General features: G+C 41.4%; 1 protein-coding gene across 2 annotated transcripts in view; it reads left to right on the plus strand.

Annotated features, from left to right (window-relative positions):
* Positions 1-1,130: 1,130 nt before the first annotated feature.
* Positions 1,131-18,505, plus strand: part of acvr2a (activin A receptor type 2A) — a 114,049-nt gene continuing 96,674 nt past the window's right edge. For both annotated transcript variants that reach the window (XM_033024712.1, XM_033024713.1), the window contains exon 1: positions 1,131-1,631. In XM_033024712.1, the coding sequence (XP_032880603.1) occupies positions 1,577-1,631 (55 nt within the window). In that variant the 5' untranslated portion in view covers positions 1,131-1,576. The remainder of the gene's footprint in view (positions 1,632-18,505) is intronic.

Genomic DNA, 18,505 nt, shown 5'->3' on the forward strand with positions numbered 1-18,505 from the left:
AGCATTTTCATCAAATATCTGTTTGGACAAGTCTTGAGAAATGTATACATTAGTTCTCACCTGCACATATTCTTATCCAGCAATTGATCGAAGTGTTTCAAATATCTTCAGCAAATATTGCTTCGAATTTTAAGAACAGATTTATTTAGAAGTTGCCACGCATAAAAGGGCGGAAAGGCTGAAACAAACTACAATCCTATCTGGGAAAGATCGAGCCGAGAGATAGAAAAAATAACGTGCAAACCCGGTGAAGGCTAGCATTTAAAAACGTCCAGTCTGAAAATAAAATACAAATATTTGAAAACTGACTCGGTCTACTGCCCCATTGATATATTACTCCGGAACCCTTTTAAAACAAAGTAACATGTTGCTTTGAAAACCAGAGGTTTGGCATTGAAAGCATATATTTCAACAAGACAGTTAAACGAGGAATCTTATCACTCGAACCATTGATTTGGCTCAGCCTCGACTAAAATGCAACAGAGGAAAGGACGGCCGGCAATTGTTTATTGCAGGTTGGTGTAACAATAAAAACGATGCAGCAATTTGAACGATCTTTATTGGTAATGCTTTAAAAAGTAGCAGCTTTTGTGGTATCATGCTTGAGCTGCAACAGCACTTCTTGATGTAACAACATTCCAATGCTTTGCACCTATCCCAAACATGTTTTGCAATCGTTTCCTTCCAGGACTCAGATTCCTTTAATATTATCTTTATCGTAAATCTGGCATTTTCCCCGCCCTCTCCTGCAGCCAATCTTCTGCAACCATGGCAAATCACTGCTGCGGCGGGGGGGGGGGGGGGGCTGATCACGTGCGTGTCACTCGTAGCTATCAAGTTGGGTTGAGCGAACCTGAACCGTGACGGTTCACACTAACACACGCTCACCGTAGGTCCCGCCCACTTCGCTCGAAGCTGATTGGTCGGCTTCCAATAATAAACGCGCCTTTTTGTCGTCAGCGATCGCGAGTGGCCGAGGGCCACGTCGATCAGGATGATGTGATAGGCATGCGAGACGGTGAATGGACAGATGTAATGTCAGTCAGGATCATAGCTCCTCCCTCAGGTTGGGAGGCGGGCCTTCTTGTGAGAGAAAAAAAAAATCGCTCCTCGGCGAGTGTAAAGGGGGAGGGGGGAGGAAACAAAAACAACTCAACGCCATTTTGGACTTAGGCCTACTTTGCTAATTATGAATTCCGGGAGACTTCGAGCACACCATTCGCATCAAATGAGCTGAGGATTTGTACTGTGGCTTTTCCCTTTCTTATAATCCTTCATCGCCCCCCCCTTTTCCCCCTTACGCGAATTGCGTTTTATTATTTTTATTGGAACGTGCGCTCTGAGCGAACCAACTCATCGTGTGTATGTGGGGAAAAAAAAGACGACCGAAGTGTGATGCGCCTCAAATTCCCATCTTTTCTGAATGAAGTTGCCCGCTGAAGAAGAAAAAAGGTGGATCGCAGCCAGTAACTAGTCAGGAGACGTGGTGGAGCCGCAGAGAAATTTCTTTCCTTTGGAAGCGAAACGTTTTATTTTGATTAGTCCATTTTCTTAAAGCTGTCCAAAAAAACTCATCATGGGAGCTGGTACCAAGCTTGCGTTTGTTGTGTTTTTGATTTCGTGCTCTTCGGGTAAGTAGTTAAACCGGTGGAGATTTTATTTTAATTTATATCTTGTTTGTGAATAATATATTTTTTTAAAAGTGATTTTGCATTTTTTGATTACTGAGATCAATATTCCAGTCAGTGTAATTTACTCCGTATTCGGCGAGTACATTCAGTCAGCTTGTGCCGGGCGTACATGTGCGAGTTTTTGAAGCGCGGTGTTTGTGTTTTAATGATATATATCCACTTGCTCAAGGTGACTGTTCGTTGCAAAGGCAAACTTATTAAATGGGCACCGAAACGACTATCATTTTTCTTTCGCCAAATATATCTGGTGATAGTTGCTCTTGTCCACAGGACAGATTTGGTTTTGATAATTACTGGAGAGCCCACATTGGCGTAATCTGCTAAAATCAAATATTTTTCTATTACGCTGTCACTGATCTGCCAGATTTATTTCATTGAAAAGTGAAACATTTGATTTTTAGCGTGAAACACCATTTCACTGGTGTTTCTCATTTTGATAATAAACACATTTCGAACATTCTGTTTAATTTGTAATCAATATCTTGCTATTTAATTTTCAACCATATACGTATGGCAACTTAAAAAAAACCTTCTCTCCCTTTATTTAAGACGCGATTGTGAAAAGTTTACATTTTTCCCAGTCCCCTTTGAGAGTAATCATTTTGTGCTTAAACGACTTCTAAAATATGACGGAGGATGTGCATAAAGCATTTAGAACTCCACCCAGAAACGGAATGTTTTATTCAAACTAAATTTGTAATTATTTTAAATAAATCACATTTTGCTGTGTCTTCGGATGTATACTTTTCGATTTTAAGGGTTACTGTTTGCTGCTCGTTTATTTGGACTCGAAGTACAACTGGTCAGAATTAATCCTAATATTTCACACATTTTGTGTTTTAAATATTATAGTATTTATATCTGTTATAGAATCTGCGCAACAGCCTTTCCTCAAAAGAACGAACTGTCAAACTACACACCTCGAGGCTTTATGAGGGTTTTTTTGGTCCAGGCTGAGGAGCGCATTGCCCAATTTGTATCATCATGTTCGATTTGCACGTTAAATGAAAGGAAACCGATGAGACGAAATCCGTATCAAATACACGGTTTATATTTGGTTTTATTCCCGGTAATCTTTGTTTGCTTCTCCGTAGAAATTAGTCGAATTAATCATTATTTGGAAGTAGTTTTAAATGCTCAATTGCAAGATGGCAGTACGATACAAAATCCTTTATGAATTCTCATTTCTCGCTTCAATGTTGATCTGTAAAATAGATGGTCTCTGCAGTGCTTAGGGACGGGTCAACGCTCTGAAGAGAGCGTGGTTAAAACTAATTGTAGATGCTGACAGTTAGTACCGAATATCCGATGGATGTAATTTATTGTCATTTGTAATATTTAATTTGAAAACACACGCAAATGTACCTTACAGACTGAAACTATTATAGTTGTTGAAGATTGTTTTCATATTTGCGTGAGAAATATAATTTTTTACATAGACGAAAGTAAAATCGATACAAAATCAGGCAATCAAATATTCACTGATCTGGATTTGCTTGCAATATCTATCAGTGGTTTATTTGATTTATAGACATATCAATAGTGCACACGTTGTCAGACCGAACCCATGAAGATTTCCACAGTCGAGCTTGCATGTTAAGCATATTTTTTTAAAGTTTTATTTTATTTTTTTTAAATACTGAAAAATAGTTGTAATTTTAAAGGTGGGTGAACGAGACGACGTGTGTAAACGTTTTGATTGATTTGTTTTGCTTAGGCGGTTTTGTCATTGGAAACGTGGCCAGCCTTTCACTGTAATAATAAAACAAATGTAGGCCGCAATTTTATTTTTGTCTTGGTTTAACCGAAAATTTGAAACGGGACATTGTGCATAATTGCTAATAAAGTTTTGATTATGAAAAATAAAAATAGGTGAGAAACTTCTGACTGTTTATGCAACCGATTTATTGCACTACTTTGCATCATTTAAGGTGGTTTGCATCAAAAACACTGTCAATCTTGTTCTAGACTGATCAAGTTTGTGATTTAGACTGCACTTTTGTGCATATCACGTTTTTTTTTAATACCTTAAAACATATCCGCATTTGTATTTATATTAAAAAGCGATTTTTCTTTTGATTTAAAATCTGGTGTTCTTGTGTGTTTTTGGGCACGTTTGAAAAAGATGTAAATTCTTTGGCTCTGTACTTTGATGATGAGATTTTATCATATGTCCAAATAAAACGTTGTAATCAGATGAGTAAATGCAACCATGTAGTTGTGGTACCTTCATAAAAACTTGCAAAAGTGTGACACAAGTACTGAAATTGGAGTAAACTACTACCATTGTGCATATCGTTGTCAGGGCATCCTCTGTTTAAAAACAAATGTATTAAACAACTTAAGGTGGCAAGATTTAAAACCACACAGTTGAAGTCAATGTAACTCTACTTTTTAAGAAAGGAGGGAGAGAGAAAACTGGGAATTAGAGACCAGTTACCCGTACATCGGTAGGGGGGGGGAAGATGTTTGAGTCGATTGTTAAAGATGTTATAGCTGTGTATTTGGAAAGCAGCATGGATTTATGTAGGGGAAATCATGCTTGACTACTCTTCTGGAATTTTTGGAAGATGTATCATGTAGAATGGATAAGGGAGAGCCAGTGGATGAAGATGGGTCTCGACCCGAAACGTCCCCATTCCTTCTCTCCAGAGATGCTGCTTGTCCGCTGAGTTACTCCAGCATTTTGTGTCTGCCAGTGGCTGGTGTATCTGGACTTTCAAAAAGCCTTTGACAAGGTCCCATACAAGAGATTAATGTGCATAATTAGAGCACATGTTATTGGGGGCAGAGTATTGACATGGATAGAGAACTGGTTGGCAGAAAGGAAGCAGAGTTGGAATTAACAGGTCCTTTTCAGAATGGCAGACAGTGACTAGTGGGGTGCTGCAAGGCCCGGTGCTGGGACTCCAGTTATTTGCAATATAATTAAATGTGACATCTCCAAGTTTGCAGATGACATAATGCTTTATGGGCTGCGATGAGGATGCTATGAGGCTGCAGGATGACTTGGATAGGTCGAGTGAGTGGGCAGATGCATGGGGGATGCAGTATAATGTGGATACATGTGAGACTATCCACTTTGGTGGCAAGAACAGGAAGGCAGATTATGATCCTAATGGTGTCAAATTAGGAAAAGGGGAGGTGCAATGAGACCTGGGTGTGCTTGCACATCGTCACTGAAAGTAAGCATGCAGGTGGAACAGGCAGTGAAGAAAGCTAATGGCATGTTGGTCTTCATTGAGAGAGGATTTGAGTTTAGAAACAAAGTCCTACTGAAGAAGGGTCTCGACCCGAAACGTCACCCATTCCTTCTCTCCAGAGATGCTGCCAGTCCCGCTGAGTTACTCCAGCATTTTGTGTCTACCTGAGGTCCTACTGAAGTTGTACAGGGTCCTGGTGAGACTGCACCTGGAGTATTGTGTGCAATTTTGTTCTCCTAATTTGAGGAAGGACATTATTGCAATTGAGGGAGTGCTGCGTAGGTTCACCAGGTTAATTCCCGAAATGGCGGGAGTGACATATGATGAAAGAATGGGTCAACTGGGCTTGTGTTCACTGGAATTTAGGATGAGAAGGAATCTTATAGAAACATATAAAATTCTTAAGAGATTGGACATGCTAGATGCAGGAAAAATGTTCCCGATGTTGGGGGAGTCCAGAACCAGGGGTCACAGTTTAAGAATAAGGGGTAGGCCATTTAGGACTGAGATGAGGAAAAAAGATTTCACCCAGAGTTGTGAATCTGGAATTCTCTGCCACGGAAGATGGTGGAGGCCAGTTCACTGGATGTTTTCAAGAGAGAGTTAGGTTTAGCTCTTGGGGCTGAATTCAAATGCTTTTCCCTGGCAGTCCAACAGTAAAGTCAGATTTGTTTCATAATGGTTTACTCCAAAGTGCAAAAATGCCTCATATTCTGTAACGGGGTTTAACATGGCCAGAAATAGAAACCTATACCAATCCTACCACCTTCCTTTGTCATGGAGAGGTCATATAATGGTGCGCCAAAGGATTAAAATTGTATGTTAGTGAGGTGAGAGGGGTGTCACTGACAGAATAACTATTTAAAGTGCAATGAAAGTTATTTTTAAATTAAAAGTTAGAAGTGGCAAACTATAATATGTTCAGAACAATATAAGAGACAAAAAAAAACTTAAAAAAAAAAAAAAGAATCCTCAACAAGTTCAACAAAAACATTTACAACAGTAACTGTACTTCAGAAAAAATTGCGTTTGCTCTAAACCATTTTGGAGTGCCCTGATATCATGAAAGATTTTATGTGTAAGATAGCAGTTGGTGAATATTATTAAATATAAAAGCGATAGCATTTAAAAAGTGCTTAAATAGCTGTTAAGATGTGACGTCCGCTATCTTTGCCTTAAGTTGCAATTGCAGGGAGCTTTGGAATTTTTGTCATAAGACTGACCACATGACCAGTTTGTTTTCTCCACTGCTTAATTTTTTGTTTTAATTGTACTTGGGAACTCAAACCTTTTCACTCCTATGTCCCTTCACATCCTGCAAACTCATTTAAGCAACATAGTCATGCAGCAGGGAAACAGGCCCTTTAGGCCAACCCATCCATGCTGATCAATGTATCTCGCAGCTAGCCCCATTTGAATGCATTTGGTCCATATCCTAAACCTTTCCTAATCATTCATCTGTCTAAATGTCTTTTGAACATTGTAATTGTACCTACTGTAACAGCGTCCTCTGACAGCTTGATCAATATACTCGCCACCCCGTGCAGAAAATGTGCCCTTCTGTGCCTTTTTAAAGTTTCCCTGCCCTCTTAAATCTATGCCCTCTAGATTTAGATTCCTCCACCCTGGGGGGATAAAGGCTCTGACCATTCATTGTATGTGTGGCCCCCAACATTTTGCATATATTGAAGGTCAATCCTCAGCCTCCTTGCTCCAGTGAGCAAAGTTCCAGCCTATCCATCCATTCCTTGATAGCTCGAACCCTCTAGTCCTGGTAGCAGGCTCTTGAGTCTTTTCTGCACCCTTAGTTACTTCCAGCTTAGTTACATCTTATTCCTGGATGACCAGAACTGCGACAGTACTACTAATGTGATCATATGAATTGTACAGTTCAGTACTTGTACAGTACTGGTTGCTCAACACCCGGCTTGAGATCTAACTATTCCTTTGGTTTATGTTTCATTTGCAAGAAGAAGAAGACTTGTACAGTTGCCGCATAACGTCCCAGCTTTTGTACACAGTGTCCTGACAGGCAAAGGCAGGCATGCCAAATGTTTTCTTTCCCACTCAGTCAACCTGTGTCGCTACTTTTTGCAAACTATGTACCTGTACTCCTAGGTCTCTCTATTCTAGAACACTCTCTAGGACCCTGGAAGTTACTGTTCAAGTTCTGCCCTGCTTTAATTTACCAAAATACATAATCTCACACTTGTCCGAGTTAAATTCCATCTGCCATTCCATGAGTTGCTGCCATAGTTCATGTAGAACTGTTAGATTCTTAAATAACTGTCTTCACTGACCCTTACTCCATGAATATTGGTGACATCTGCAAAACACATTACAACATTATCATCCAACTCATTAATATAGATGACAAACGATTGTCGATCCAGCACAAATCCCTATGGCACATCACAAGACATAGGGCTTCAATCTCAATATCAGCGCCCCCTCCTTCCATCTAACCAAATTTGTACCACTTATATATCTCACCTTCCCGATCATCCTACCATGCGGGATCTTGTCAAAGGCCTTGCTAATGCTCATGCAGATGATACTTTTACCCTGCCCCCAAGAATCTTCATCACAGATTAATAAAAAGCTCAATCTAATATGTGAGGCATTATTTCTCAGGCACAAAGTCATGCTGAGTTTCCCTGGTCATCCCTTGTTTTCAGCAGCCTTTTCACCACTGAGGGCAGCACGGTGGCGCAACGGTAGAGTTGCTGCATTACAGCACCAGATACCTGGGTTGGATCCTGACTACAGATGCTGTTTGTATGGAGTATATACATTCTCCCCGTGACCTGCGTGGGTTTTCGCCGGGTGCTCTGGTTTTCTCTCACACCAAAGATGTACAGGTTTGTAGGCTAATTGGCTTGATGAAATTGTAGATTGTCCCTAGTGTGTGTGCGATAGTGTTAGTGTGTGGGGATCGCTGGTCGGCGTGGACTCAGTGGGCCGAAGAGCCTTTTTCCACACTGTATAACTAAACTAAACACTGATGTAGAATCTCGGGTCTTGAGTTCCCTGACCCATACTTACAGCCCTTTCTAAATAAAGGCACACCACTGGGGCACAAAGGTTGAAGATGGTCGGGTGCAGAGGGAGACTACGGTTTGCACGAAGACTGTATGGAGGTGATGGCTGCAACGGGCCTTTATAGCCAGCTGCAGCTGGGACTAGAAAATAGCGCCAAAATCTGGTGACCCTTGCATGTAGACAGGGCTCTCACAACTTTTTTTCCCTGTTGCCAGCCGGGCAACCTTAACAGCTTTTTAGGTTGCCAAATGACAGTTTAGGTGGTCATGTAAGACAGTTTGCATGACGCGTGCGATAATGTGCTCGGACGAAATGCGTAGTTACCAGTCGGAATTATGCTCAATGAAGCATTCACATATTATGTTCAATAAAGAACTGCAGATGCTGGAAAATCGAAGGTAGACGAAAGTGCTGGAGAAACTCAGCGGGTGCAGCAGCATCTATGGAGTGAAGGAAATAGGTAACGTTTCAGGCCAAAACCCATCAGTCTGAAGAAGGGTTTCGGCCTGAAACGTTGCCTATTTCCTTCGCTCCCTAGATGCTGCCTCTTCCGCTGAGTTTCTCCAGCACTTTTGTCTACATTCACATATTATTTCTGCTTCAAATAACTCACAAACTAAACATATTCACCAATCAAGACATGATATTTACCACAATGACATGCAGCAAAATTATAATACAATATCTCAACTCCTTTTACACATTGCAATTAATGCAATTTCTATTAGTTCTTTCCACTTCCAAACAAAAATGTGGTTGGATTATTCAGCGTATGATCAACCTATGTCAATAAATCCTGGACCATGGAAACATATATGCTTAACCATGCACACCACAGATTGATGCAAGCATGTTTTCTGTGAAGGACCGAAAATTACCATGACATGGCCATAGCATGGGTCGTTATTGCTATTGGCACAGAAACACTCTGGCTTCCCACATAATTTATCCATAACAAAATATACAGGCTGCAAGGAAATTTCTAAAGGCATTTTATGATAATAGCTGTTAAAACCGACTATACCCATCTGACAGGTTAAACATTACACTAACTGACAAGAGATGGGCAAAGGACATAACTGCAGCAAATATTCTTTTGGTAATATGTTTAAAGGTGTCAAAACAAATAATAACGTTGGGAATTAAAACACATTTGATTGCATTCCGTTATCAAACATAGTCAATGTTCGCTCTGAAGACCATGAAGCACAATAGGGTCAGGGTGTGTGTGAATCAGTGCGGGGTGGATAGATGGCGGGCAGGGGGGGGGGGGGGGGGGGGGGGTTGAGAAGGCAATCAGTGCGGAATGGATGAATTGAGGCAGGTGAATTAGTACGTGTTGGTTGGAGTATGTAAAATTTTGAGGGGAGAGCTCGGGGGATGAAGGTGGTGTTGAATGGGGGGGGGGGATTAGTACGGGATGGATGGGGGGGATCAGTACAGGATGATTGGGGGGGATCAGTACAGGATGACTGGGGGTAGACAAAAATGCTAGAGAAATTCAGCGGGTGAGGCAGCATCTATGGAGCGAAGAAAATAGGCAATGTTTCGGGTCGAGACCCTTCTTCAGGCTGTTCCCCCATTCTTCTTGAATGGGGGGGATCAGTACAGGATGGATGGGGGGGGGGGGATCAGCACAGGATGAATGGGGGGGATCAGTACAGGATGAATGGGGGACCAGTGTAAGGGGGGGGGGGTGGTGGCTGGAGAATCAATGCGAGGTGGGTAGGGTGAATAGATAGATTGGGGGGGGGGGGTAGGGGAGCGGAGCACAGGGGATGTCAGTGAGGACTGAATAGAGAAGGGAATGGGGATCAGTGCGGGGTGGAGAGGAGGGGTCCCAGGATAAGACTGGTGGAGGGGGGCGTACGAGAGGGGGGGGGGGGGGGGGGGGCAGGGGCCGAGGAGGTGGGGAGAAGGAAGGTCAGCGCTCCTCGGATAACATCGTCCCGCTACCTTGGCCGTCCCTGTCCAACGCCAAAGTGCCGCCGTCAAAGGGGGAGCCGGTTGGGATCTCCTCGCCACCACCTCCCCTCCTCCGCCAGCTAACAGCAAGGTGTGGGGCCGAGTGGTGCAGCTCAAAGATCCTATAGCTATAGGATCTTTGGTGCAGTTGCTTCAGACAGCGGAAGGAGACCTCCCTCTCCCTATCTCCCTCCCTCCCTCCTCCCGGCCTTGGCGTGGGAGAGGGGTTGTTTTGAAAGCGCCGTTGGTGGATTTGCAAGCAGAGGCCGATATCATGGCAATAGCGGCCGCTGCTTGCAAACCGGAAAAACGGTACTTTCAAAACAACCCCTTTCGCACGCTGAGGCCGGGAGGAGGGAGGGAGGCCTCCTTCTGCCAGGCGGGATGCGGGAGGAGGAGACGGTGGAGTCGCTGTGCGGGGCCCGTCATTCGCTCTGACCCTTCGTCACCAAGCACCTAGTATCTTTGCCCCGCAATACGTCACGTTCCTATTCTCCAGAGATGCTGCCTGACCCGCGGAGTTACTCCACTTTTTGTGTCTATCGGTATAAACCAGTATCTGCATGCCAAGATGGGCAAAATTAGTTGGCGTTTAGGTTGCCCGGCAGCACTTTGGGTGGTCAATGACACCCGGGCAACCGCTAATTTCGAGCCCTGATAGACTCAGTGGGCTGTTTCTACGCATTCCATACTTAACCGGGGATTGAACGTATGGCAATTATCTTACTGATCTGCATGGAAAAAATAATTTCACTCTACCTTGGTACTTGTGATAATATAGAAGCATTGAACAACAGGCATCCTCCAGTCTTCCTGTACCTCTATCTGTGGCTAAACATGATACAAAAATCTCTGCTGAGCGCATGCAGTTTCTTTCTTGGCTTCCTTGATGTTCTCGGACGTGCCAGCGTTCTTGGCTTCCTTGATGTTGGAGGACATGCCAGAGTATGATATATTTCTACAACTTTGTTGACTTGCTTACAACAAAACTACTGACCACCCAACAACTCTTTGTGAGCGGATCTTTTTAGTGGTTCTCGTATGCAGTTCTCTCAAATGTTTTGCTGCTTCTCATACTGGATCCTTCAACCCTTAAATCCATTAGCTCCAGCTTTAGCATTCTCTTCAGAGACCTCAAATTTAATAATTCTATCATTGGCACCATAGCCTATAGTGCTAAGACCTTAAGATATAGAATTTCACCCAAACCTCTACCTTTCATGACTTTTTAGATGGTTTTTAAAGCAAAGTCATCAGTACAAGATTTGTCATTTGCCCCTCATCCTTTGCAGCTGGTATTTATTTTTTTCTTAGCTAATACTGTTTTGTGTCTTGAAGAGATTGTCTATGTTAAACGGTGCTATGTACTTGAATGTTATTGAAAAATGATACCATTTTACAAATATTATTTTTAAATTGCCTTTGGAATAAATCCAGCGCAGGAAACATTTGATAGCATATTCTAGAAAAACATCAAATTATCCCAAAATGAGTTTCATTTAAATAAAGGCAATGTTCAGTATTTATGAGTTATTTTCATCATAAACTCTCAGCAATGGGAGTTATATTTCAGCAGTAACTACAATTTAAATAATGGTATGTTGCAAAAGTTGTTTTTCTCCTGCTTCATCTGGTGATTTTATTTCACAATTGGAGATGAACATTATGCATGGTAAAAGTGCCTGTTGGGGGAAAAAATGTCAATGTTGATTATTTTGTGAATTAGAACAAGCACTGCAGCTACTGAAAATCTGAAATATAATTAAAAAATGCTGGGCCATTAAATAATTTCATCAAATTATTGTGTTCAAAATATATTTGTCATTGGTATGCACAGTGTGGAATTGAATTATATACCAGCTCCAAAATCTTTTCACTTAAACTCGTGTAACAAAGACTAAAATGCATAAAAATGGAAGGAATATTGCAGACAAGGAAACTATTTAAAAAGATACATATTGGAAGAGTTTAAAAAATGTTTGCTTTGCTATCATTCTGTTATGGCTGTGACATTTGCAGATTTCTGCTTTGTTCATGCTAACATAAATTGGAGTATTGCATTCAAACATTTTCCACATCGTGTACATGCATTTTTATTCTTTTACATTAACTTGAAATGCCTTTATTGAGAACAGTAGGAATTAATTCTGTCATTGGTCAAAAGCCAAGCGCCTCATGGAGTCAAATGAATGGCAAGTGCTGGTTTGCAAAAAAAAACTGTTGAGGTCAGACAACATCTCTAGAGGACATGGATAGGGTTACATTCAGTTGTGCTGCTGCAAGTAAGTATTTCTTTGTTCAATCTGGGACATAAAACTCTGACTCTTCTGTTGGGACCCTTCTTCAGACTCATTGTTTCATTATTTCAGCAGCGAATGTTATTGGGTGGCAGTAAAGGGGCTGCAATACCTATATGTTGAGTGGGGAGAGAGAAATTTTTTGGATGTCCGTATTAAACTGGAAGAAATTGGGAGCATGGAAAATAAATCTGTACACTTACAATTGTCAGAGAAACCACCAAACTACCAATGGCTTCTTTATTTTAAAAAATAATAATAATAATGTTGGAGGGAGAGAGCTGGAAAAGATAATCTTTGGTTTATTTATTTCTAACAAATGGGAGAGAAAAAAAACATTGGTTTATATTCGACAACGTTAACTTTTTTTTCTTATTTTTCTCATGTGTCATTTATATCATCTTCAGTTAGCACCTAATATTTTCACATTTTTATAACTTGCAGTCAACAGTCTTACTCTTTCTGAAGCGTGCCATACTTAATTGCACTTTATTCAACTTGCCTTTTTGTAGAACCAAATATATTTTTCTAACTAGTGGTAAATTATATTGCAACTGCATAATCTTAGATTCTGTATGGATTTCAGAGAATCCATAGGCTGGCAAAACATTTTCATCAATGACTGTCGCTGTGGGTGACAGTAAAGGCCCTGCAATACCTATATGTTGGGTGGGGAGAGGGAGGTTTTTAAGAGGTCAGTATTAACATATTGCTGGAGGAAATTGGGAGCATTGGAACAAATTCTGTGCACTTATAATTGTCAGAGAAATCATCAAATTACTGACGGTTTCTTTATTTTAGAAAAACAATTAAAAATGTTGGAAGTATTTCCTGTCAGATAGCATTTAACAAGAGAGAATTGTTCATTTTTTCTGTCCGTAGATGTTGCTTAACTGCTGTGTTTTTCTTAGTGTTTTCAATTGTTTTTCCTGCAGATAACATGACTGGATCTGCATCATAGTACTAAAGCCTTTTGAAGTTTACTTGTAGACTAAATTTAATATATTAGGATGGATTATCCAAGCTTGCACATGGGTAGTTTTGTAGAAACAAACAACTGCAGATGCCGGTTTACACAAAAGGACACACAGTGCCGGAGTAACTCGGCTATGGAGAACATGGATAGGTGACGTTTTTGGACAGAACCCTTCTTCAGACTGAAGAAAGCTATTCAGTCTGAAGAAGGGTTCCACCTCAAAATGACACCTATCCATGTTCTGCAGGGATGCTGATTGACCTGCTGAGTTACTCCAGCACTTTGTGTCCAGCTCAGTTTCGTTTATTGTCATGTGCAACGAGGTACAGTGAAAAGCCTTTTGTTGCATGCTAAACAGTCAGCAGCAAGACAATACATGATTACAATCAATCCATTTACGGTGTATATCTACATGATAAGAGAATAACATTTAGTGCAAGGTAAAGCCAGCAAAGTCCAGTCAAGATAGCCTGAGGGACTTCAAAGAGGTAAATAGTAGTTCAGCACTGCTCTCAGGTTGTGGTAGGATGATTCAGTTGCGTGATAACAGCTGGGAGGAAACTGTCCCTGAATCTGGTGGTGTGTGTTCTCACACTTATATGCCTTTTGCCTGATGGGAGTGGGGTGAAGATGGAGTGGCCAGGATGCGACCTATCCTTGATTATGCTGCTGGCCTTGCCGAGGCAGCATGAGGGATACATGGAATCGATAGAAGTGAGGTTGGTTTGTGTGATGGCTTGGGCCGTGTTCACAATTCGCTGCAATTTCTTATGGTCCTGTTCCCAAAACAAGCTGTGATACATCCTGATAAAATGCTTTCTATGGTGCATCTGTAGAAGTTGGTGAGAGTTGAAGGGGTCATGCCAAACATCCTAAGCCTTCTAAGGAAGTAGAGGCGTTGGTGTGCCTTCTTGGTAGTCACTTCAATATGGGTGGTCCAGGAGAAGTTGTTGGTGATATTGACTCCGAGGAATTTGAAGTTTTTGACCATCTCTACTTCGGCACCATCAATCCAAACTGGGTTATGTGTACCACTTTGTTTCCTGAAGTCGATCACTATCTCCTTTGGCTTGCTGATGTTGAGAGAAAGGTTGTCTCAACACCAGGAAATTAGGTTCTCAATCTCCTTCCTGTACTCCATCTCATTGTTTGATATCCAGCCCACACTGGTGGTGTCGACTGCAAATTTGAAAATTAAATTTGATTTGTACATGCTGCACAGTCGTTGGTGTACAAGGAGTAAAGAAGGGGGCTAAAAATTTTGTGCTGAGGATTATTGTGGAGGATTATTTGTCCCCTATCCTCACTGATTGGGGTCTGCTGGTCAGGAAGTGCTGATCCCAGGTCTTTCGGGTTTGTTGATAAGCTTAGATGGTATAATGGTATAGAAATGATAGAAAATAGGTGCAGGAGGAGGCCATTCGGCCCTTCGAACTAGCACCGCCATTCATTGTGATCATGGCTGATCGTCCCCTATCAATAGCCCGTGCCTGCCTTCTCCCCATATCTCTTGACTCCACTAGACCCTAGAGCTCTATCTAACTCTCAAAGGTATCAAAGGTTATCTATGAATAGGTCTGACACGGATGTCTCTCCAGGTGAATTAGGGATGAGTGTAGGGCTAGAGCGATTACATCGTCCATGGACCTCTAGTGGCGGTAGGCGAACTGCAGTGGGTTAAGGCCGCTGGGAAGACTGGATTTAATGCGTTCCATAACTAGCCTCTCAAAACATTTCATGCTGGTGTATGTCAAGGCCACTGGATGGTAGTCGTTTAGGCATGAGTTCTTGCATTTCTTCGGCAGTGGAATGCTGGTGTACTTGATGCAGGTGGGTACTTCAGAACGGAGTAGGGAGAGATTAAAGATGTCCGTGAATAGTGCTAGCTGGCTGCACTACTACTAAGGACTCCGTCTGGTTCAGTTGCTTTTCGTGGGCTTACCTTCAGGAAGGCTAACTAACCTCTGCTACAGTCACCCTGGGGAGAGGCACATTGGAGTCTGAAGGGCTCAGTGTCACCGCCCTATTGGCCTTATGCTCAAAGTCAAGTCAAGTCAAGTTTATTTGTCACATACACATACGAGATGTGTAAAGCAAGCATAGGAAGTATTCAGCTCATCGGGTCGGGTTGTACTATCACCAATGATGTTGCCTGGCCGTGCTTTGCAGCCAGTTATCTTATTCAGACCATGCCGCATTCTCTGTGTGTCCGAGTAATTATACTGGGACTCAAGTTTGCCCCGGAATTGTGGGCCTTCTTGTACTGCACGGGGTCGTTTGACTTGTATGCAGCAGACCTGGCCTTAACCTGTGAATGTATCTTGCGGTTCATCCATGTGTCCTTTTAAGTGGGTAGTTATAGCTAGAAGTGTGTAGGAAGGAATTGCAGCTGCTGGTTTAAACCGAAGACATGAACCTGGACACCTGGAACAGTGGAACACCTGACCGTTCCCTCCGTAACTCCCTGGTAAACTCGTCCCTTCCCACCCAAACCAACCCCTGCCCAGGTATGCATCCCCTGCAACTACAGGAGATGCAACACCCGTCCCTTTACCTCCCCCTCGACTCCGTCCAAGGACCCTGACAGTCTTTTCAGATGAGGCAGAGGTTCACTTGCACCTCCTCCAACCTCATCTACTGTATCCGCTGTTCCAGGTGTGGAGTCCTATATATCAGTGAGACCAAGTGCATGCTTGGCGATCATTTTGCTGAACACCACTACTCAGTCTGCCTAAATCTACCTGATCTCCCGTTTGCTAAACACTTTAACTCCCCCTCCATTGTCAGAGCGCCCAGCGCAAATTTGAGGAACAGCACCTTTTATTTTGCTTGGGCAGCTTACACCCTAGTGGTATGAAAATTGACTTCTCTAACTTTAAGTAACCCTTGCTTTCCCTTTCTCACTCGATCCCTCCCCTTCCCAGTTCTCTGAGCAGTCTTACTGTCTTCGACTACATTTTATCTTTGTTTTTATGTTACCTTCTCCCAAGTAACAATGATCTATTCTGCATTTTCCTTGAACTACATTCCCTTTGTTCTGTTTTCACACTTTACACTTCCTTATCTGTACACTTCCTAATCTGTGTACCTCCCCCTCACTTGACATCAGTCTTGACCCGAAACATTACCCATTTCTTCTCTCCAGAGATGCTGCCTGTCCTACTGAGTTACTCCAGCATTTTGCGTCTACCTTTAAAGCTAAAATTCCTCCTGCATATCTCCATTCTTTCTCAGGAGATGGGTGGCTTTGCTTTCCAAAAATGATGGTACCTTGTCTCTTATATATGAGCTGTATCTCCTTAACCATGCATCAGCTCTCAGCCTCCTCTTCCAGTGGTCGAGGCTTCAACAAGAGCTTTTGGAGCATTTGGGTTGCTAACTGTTTAAAACAAAATCAGATGTCAGGTATTTAACAAATTAGCATTGATGCATTTTCTCAAAAATATTTAAACTGCCGTAAACATTATGTTGAGAGCTCTTTGTTCACAGCAGGAAGTGGTATGGTGTTGGGGGAGGGAGTGATGTAATGTTGGGGAGCCATATATTACAAGGCTAAGTATAAATGTTGTGAATATTTCTGCTTGTGGATGTGATAACAACATTCATTTCACCTATTTAATGGAGAGAGACCAGTCTGTCATGGGGATTTTTACTGTTAGTAAAAATTCACATAATAGGTTTATTTTCATTAAATGTTTTAATGGTTAAATCATAGTCAATATGCATAATGCTTTTGTTTGTATTATTGGCATTATAAACCACAGGATTAAACTGTTTGGAAATGCATTATTTGATTATGATATTAAATAAAACAATGTGAAATATCATTAATAATGCACTATAGTAGCATTCTATCTGTATTTAAAGTTATTTGACAGGAGCTTGTAACATGAGGGTCTTGTTGACTGTTGTGTTCGCCTCAAATATTGGAAGAAACGGGTATATCCACCACCCTATGTAGAAAAGCTTGCCACTCTGATCTCGTACAATGTTCCACAATGTTATCCTCTCTATAATCTGTCATTATAACTGAGAGTTTCATTTTCTTTATATTGTTACAGATTATTTCAAAATAATTGCAGTTTTGTTTTATGCCCTATTCTATAAATCCTTTATAAATCTTGCACAGTGGTATGCAGCTTTTCCCTGCTATATGGATGGTCAGACAATGCAGTAACATTTATCAGATGCTAGAAGTAGTGGGAATTGCCTTAAAATTATATTTATTCCTTTCCCATCACCATTTTATATTTGAGATATCAGCCTAACCACCTTTGGTGCCACCACACTGCACAATATCTCACCACAATCTTAGTGTGCAATGTGGGAGTGTGGCATTTGGTAATCGTTGATGTAAATTGGAGGAGGGGGCACGACTTGCAATGCAATCCATTTGATAAACACTTATTGAATTTATTTCATGACAAATAGTGCAAAAAAAACCCACAAAGGAATTTTGCATAATGGCTGGTTAGTTTTGTTAAGAGATCATTATGAACCTTAAATTTTCACATTATTCTGCAGAAAATTGTGCCAAACACCATTGGAAAATATCACAGTGTTGCATTATACAATGAGGGCTTAGTAATCCAACACTTTTCATGTCCCATATTGACATTGGAACAGCTTTGAAGGAGTGCCTGGGCTGACGTCGGGTTAACCAGCATATTTGATTAACATTTGGCAGATGTAGCATAACTGGACTTATGCTGCATTTAAATATATCAGCAGACCGTTTTTAAAATCACAGAAAATGGGTTCATATTTAATTTATATTTAATTTGTTTAATTTAAAAAAAACATAATTGAATAGTTTACTTAACTCTGAGGGTCGACTTTTGGCCTAATTTATGTTTTAATTTCTCAGGTTTATTAATCCCAGGCAACTCTAAGCTTTTTATTCGCACTTGACATTTATCAAGTGAGTTCAAGTGTTGTGGAAGTGGGAACCTGCATGGAAGAGGGGTCGTTCATGTTGACATTAGCTTGCTCAAAGGTGGTTCACATGACATGACCGTGCATCATCAGTTGCTAACTTGTATGGAGTTTACTAAGGAGTCATTATGCCAAATGTGTTTGAGAGATCTGCAGTCTTGGTGGTCATCACCTGTCGAGTATGATGTACCTGCAATCACTTGACAAATGTAGGGAGAAGATTATTTTGAATATTCTGACCTATTTTGTTGCCAAATGAGACTTGTACAGTCATGTGGAAATTAATTTTGAAACTGAGAACTACTGTTGCAGCAATGCACCATCCTGTTTATATTTTATGAGATGATTTTACATTTTTCAACAATATGTTGCCATTACCAGATCAGTTGAAGACCT

Source organism: Amblyraja radiata, chromosome 7 (genome assembly GCF_010909765.2).
Source record: "Amblyraja radiata isolate CabotCenter1 chromosome 7, sAmbRad1.1.pri, whole genome shotgun sequence".
NCBI lineage: Eukaryota > Metazoa > Chordata > Chondrichthyes > Rajiformes > Rajidae > Amblyraja > Amblyraja radiata.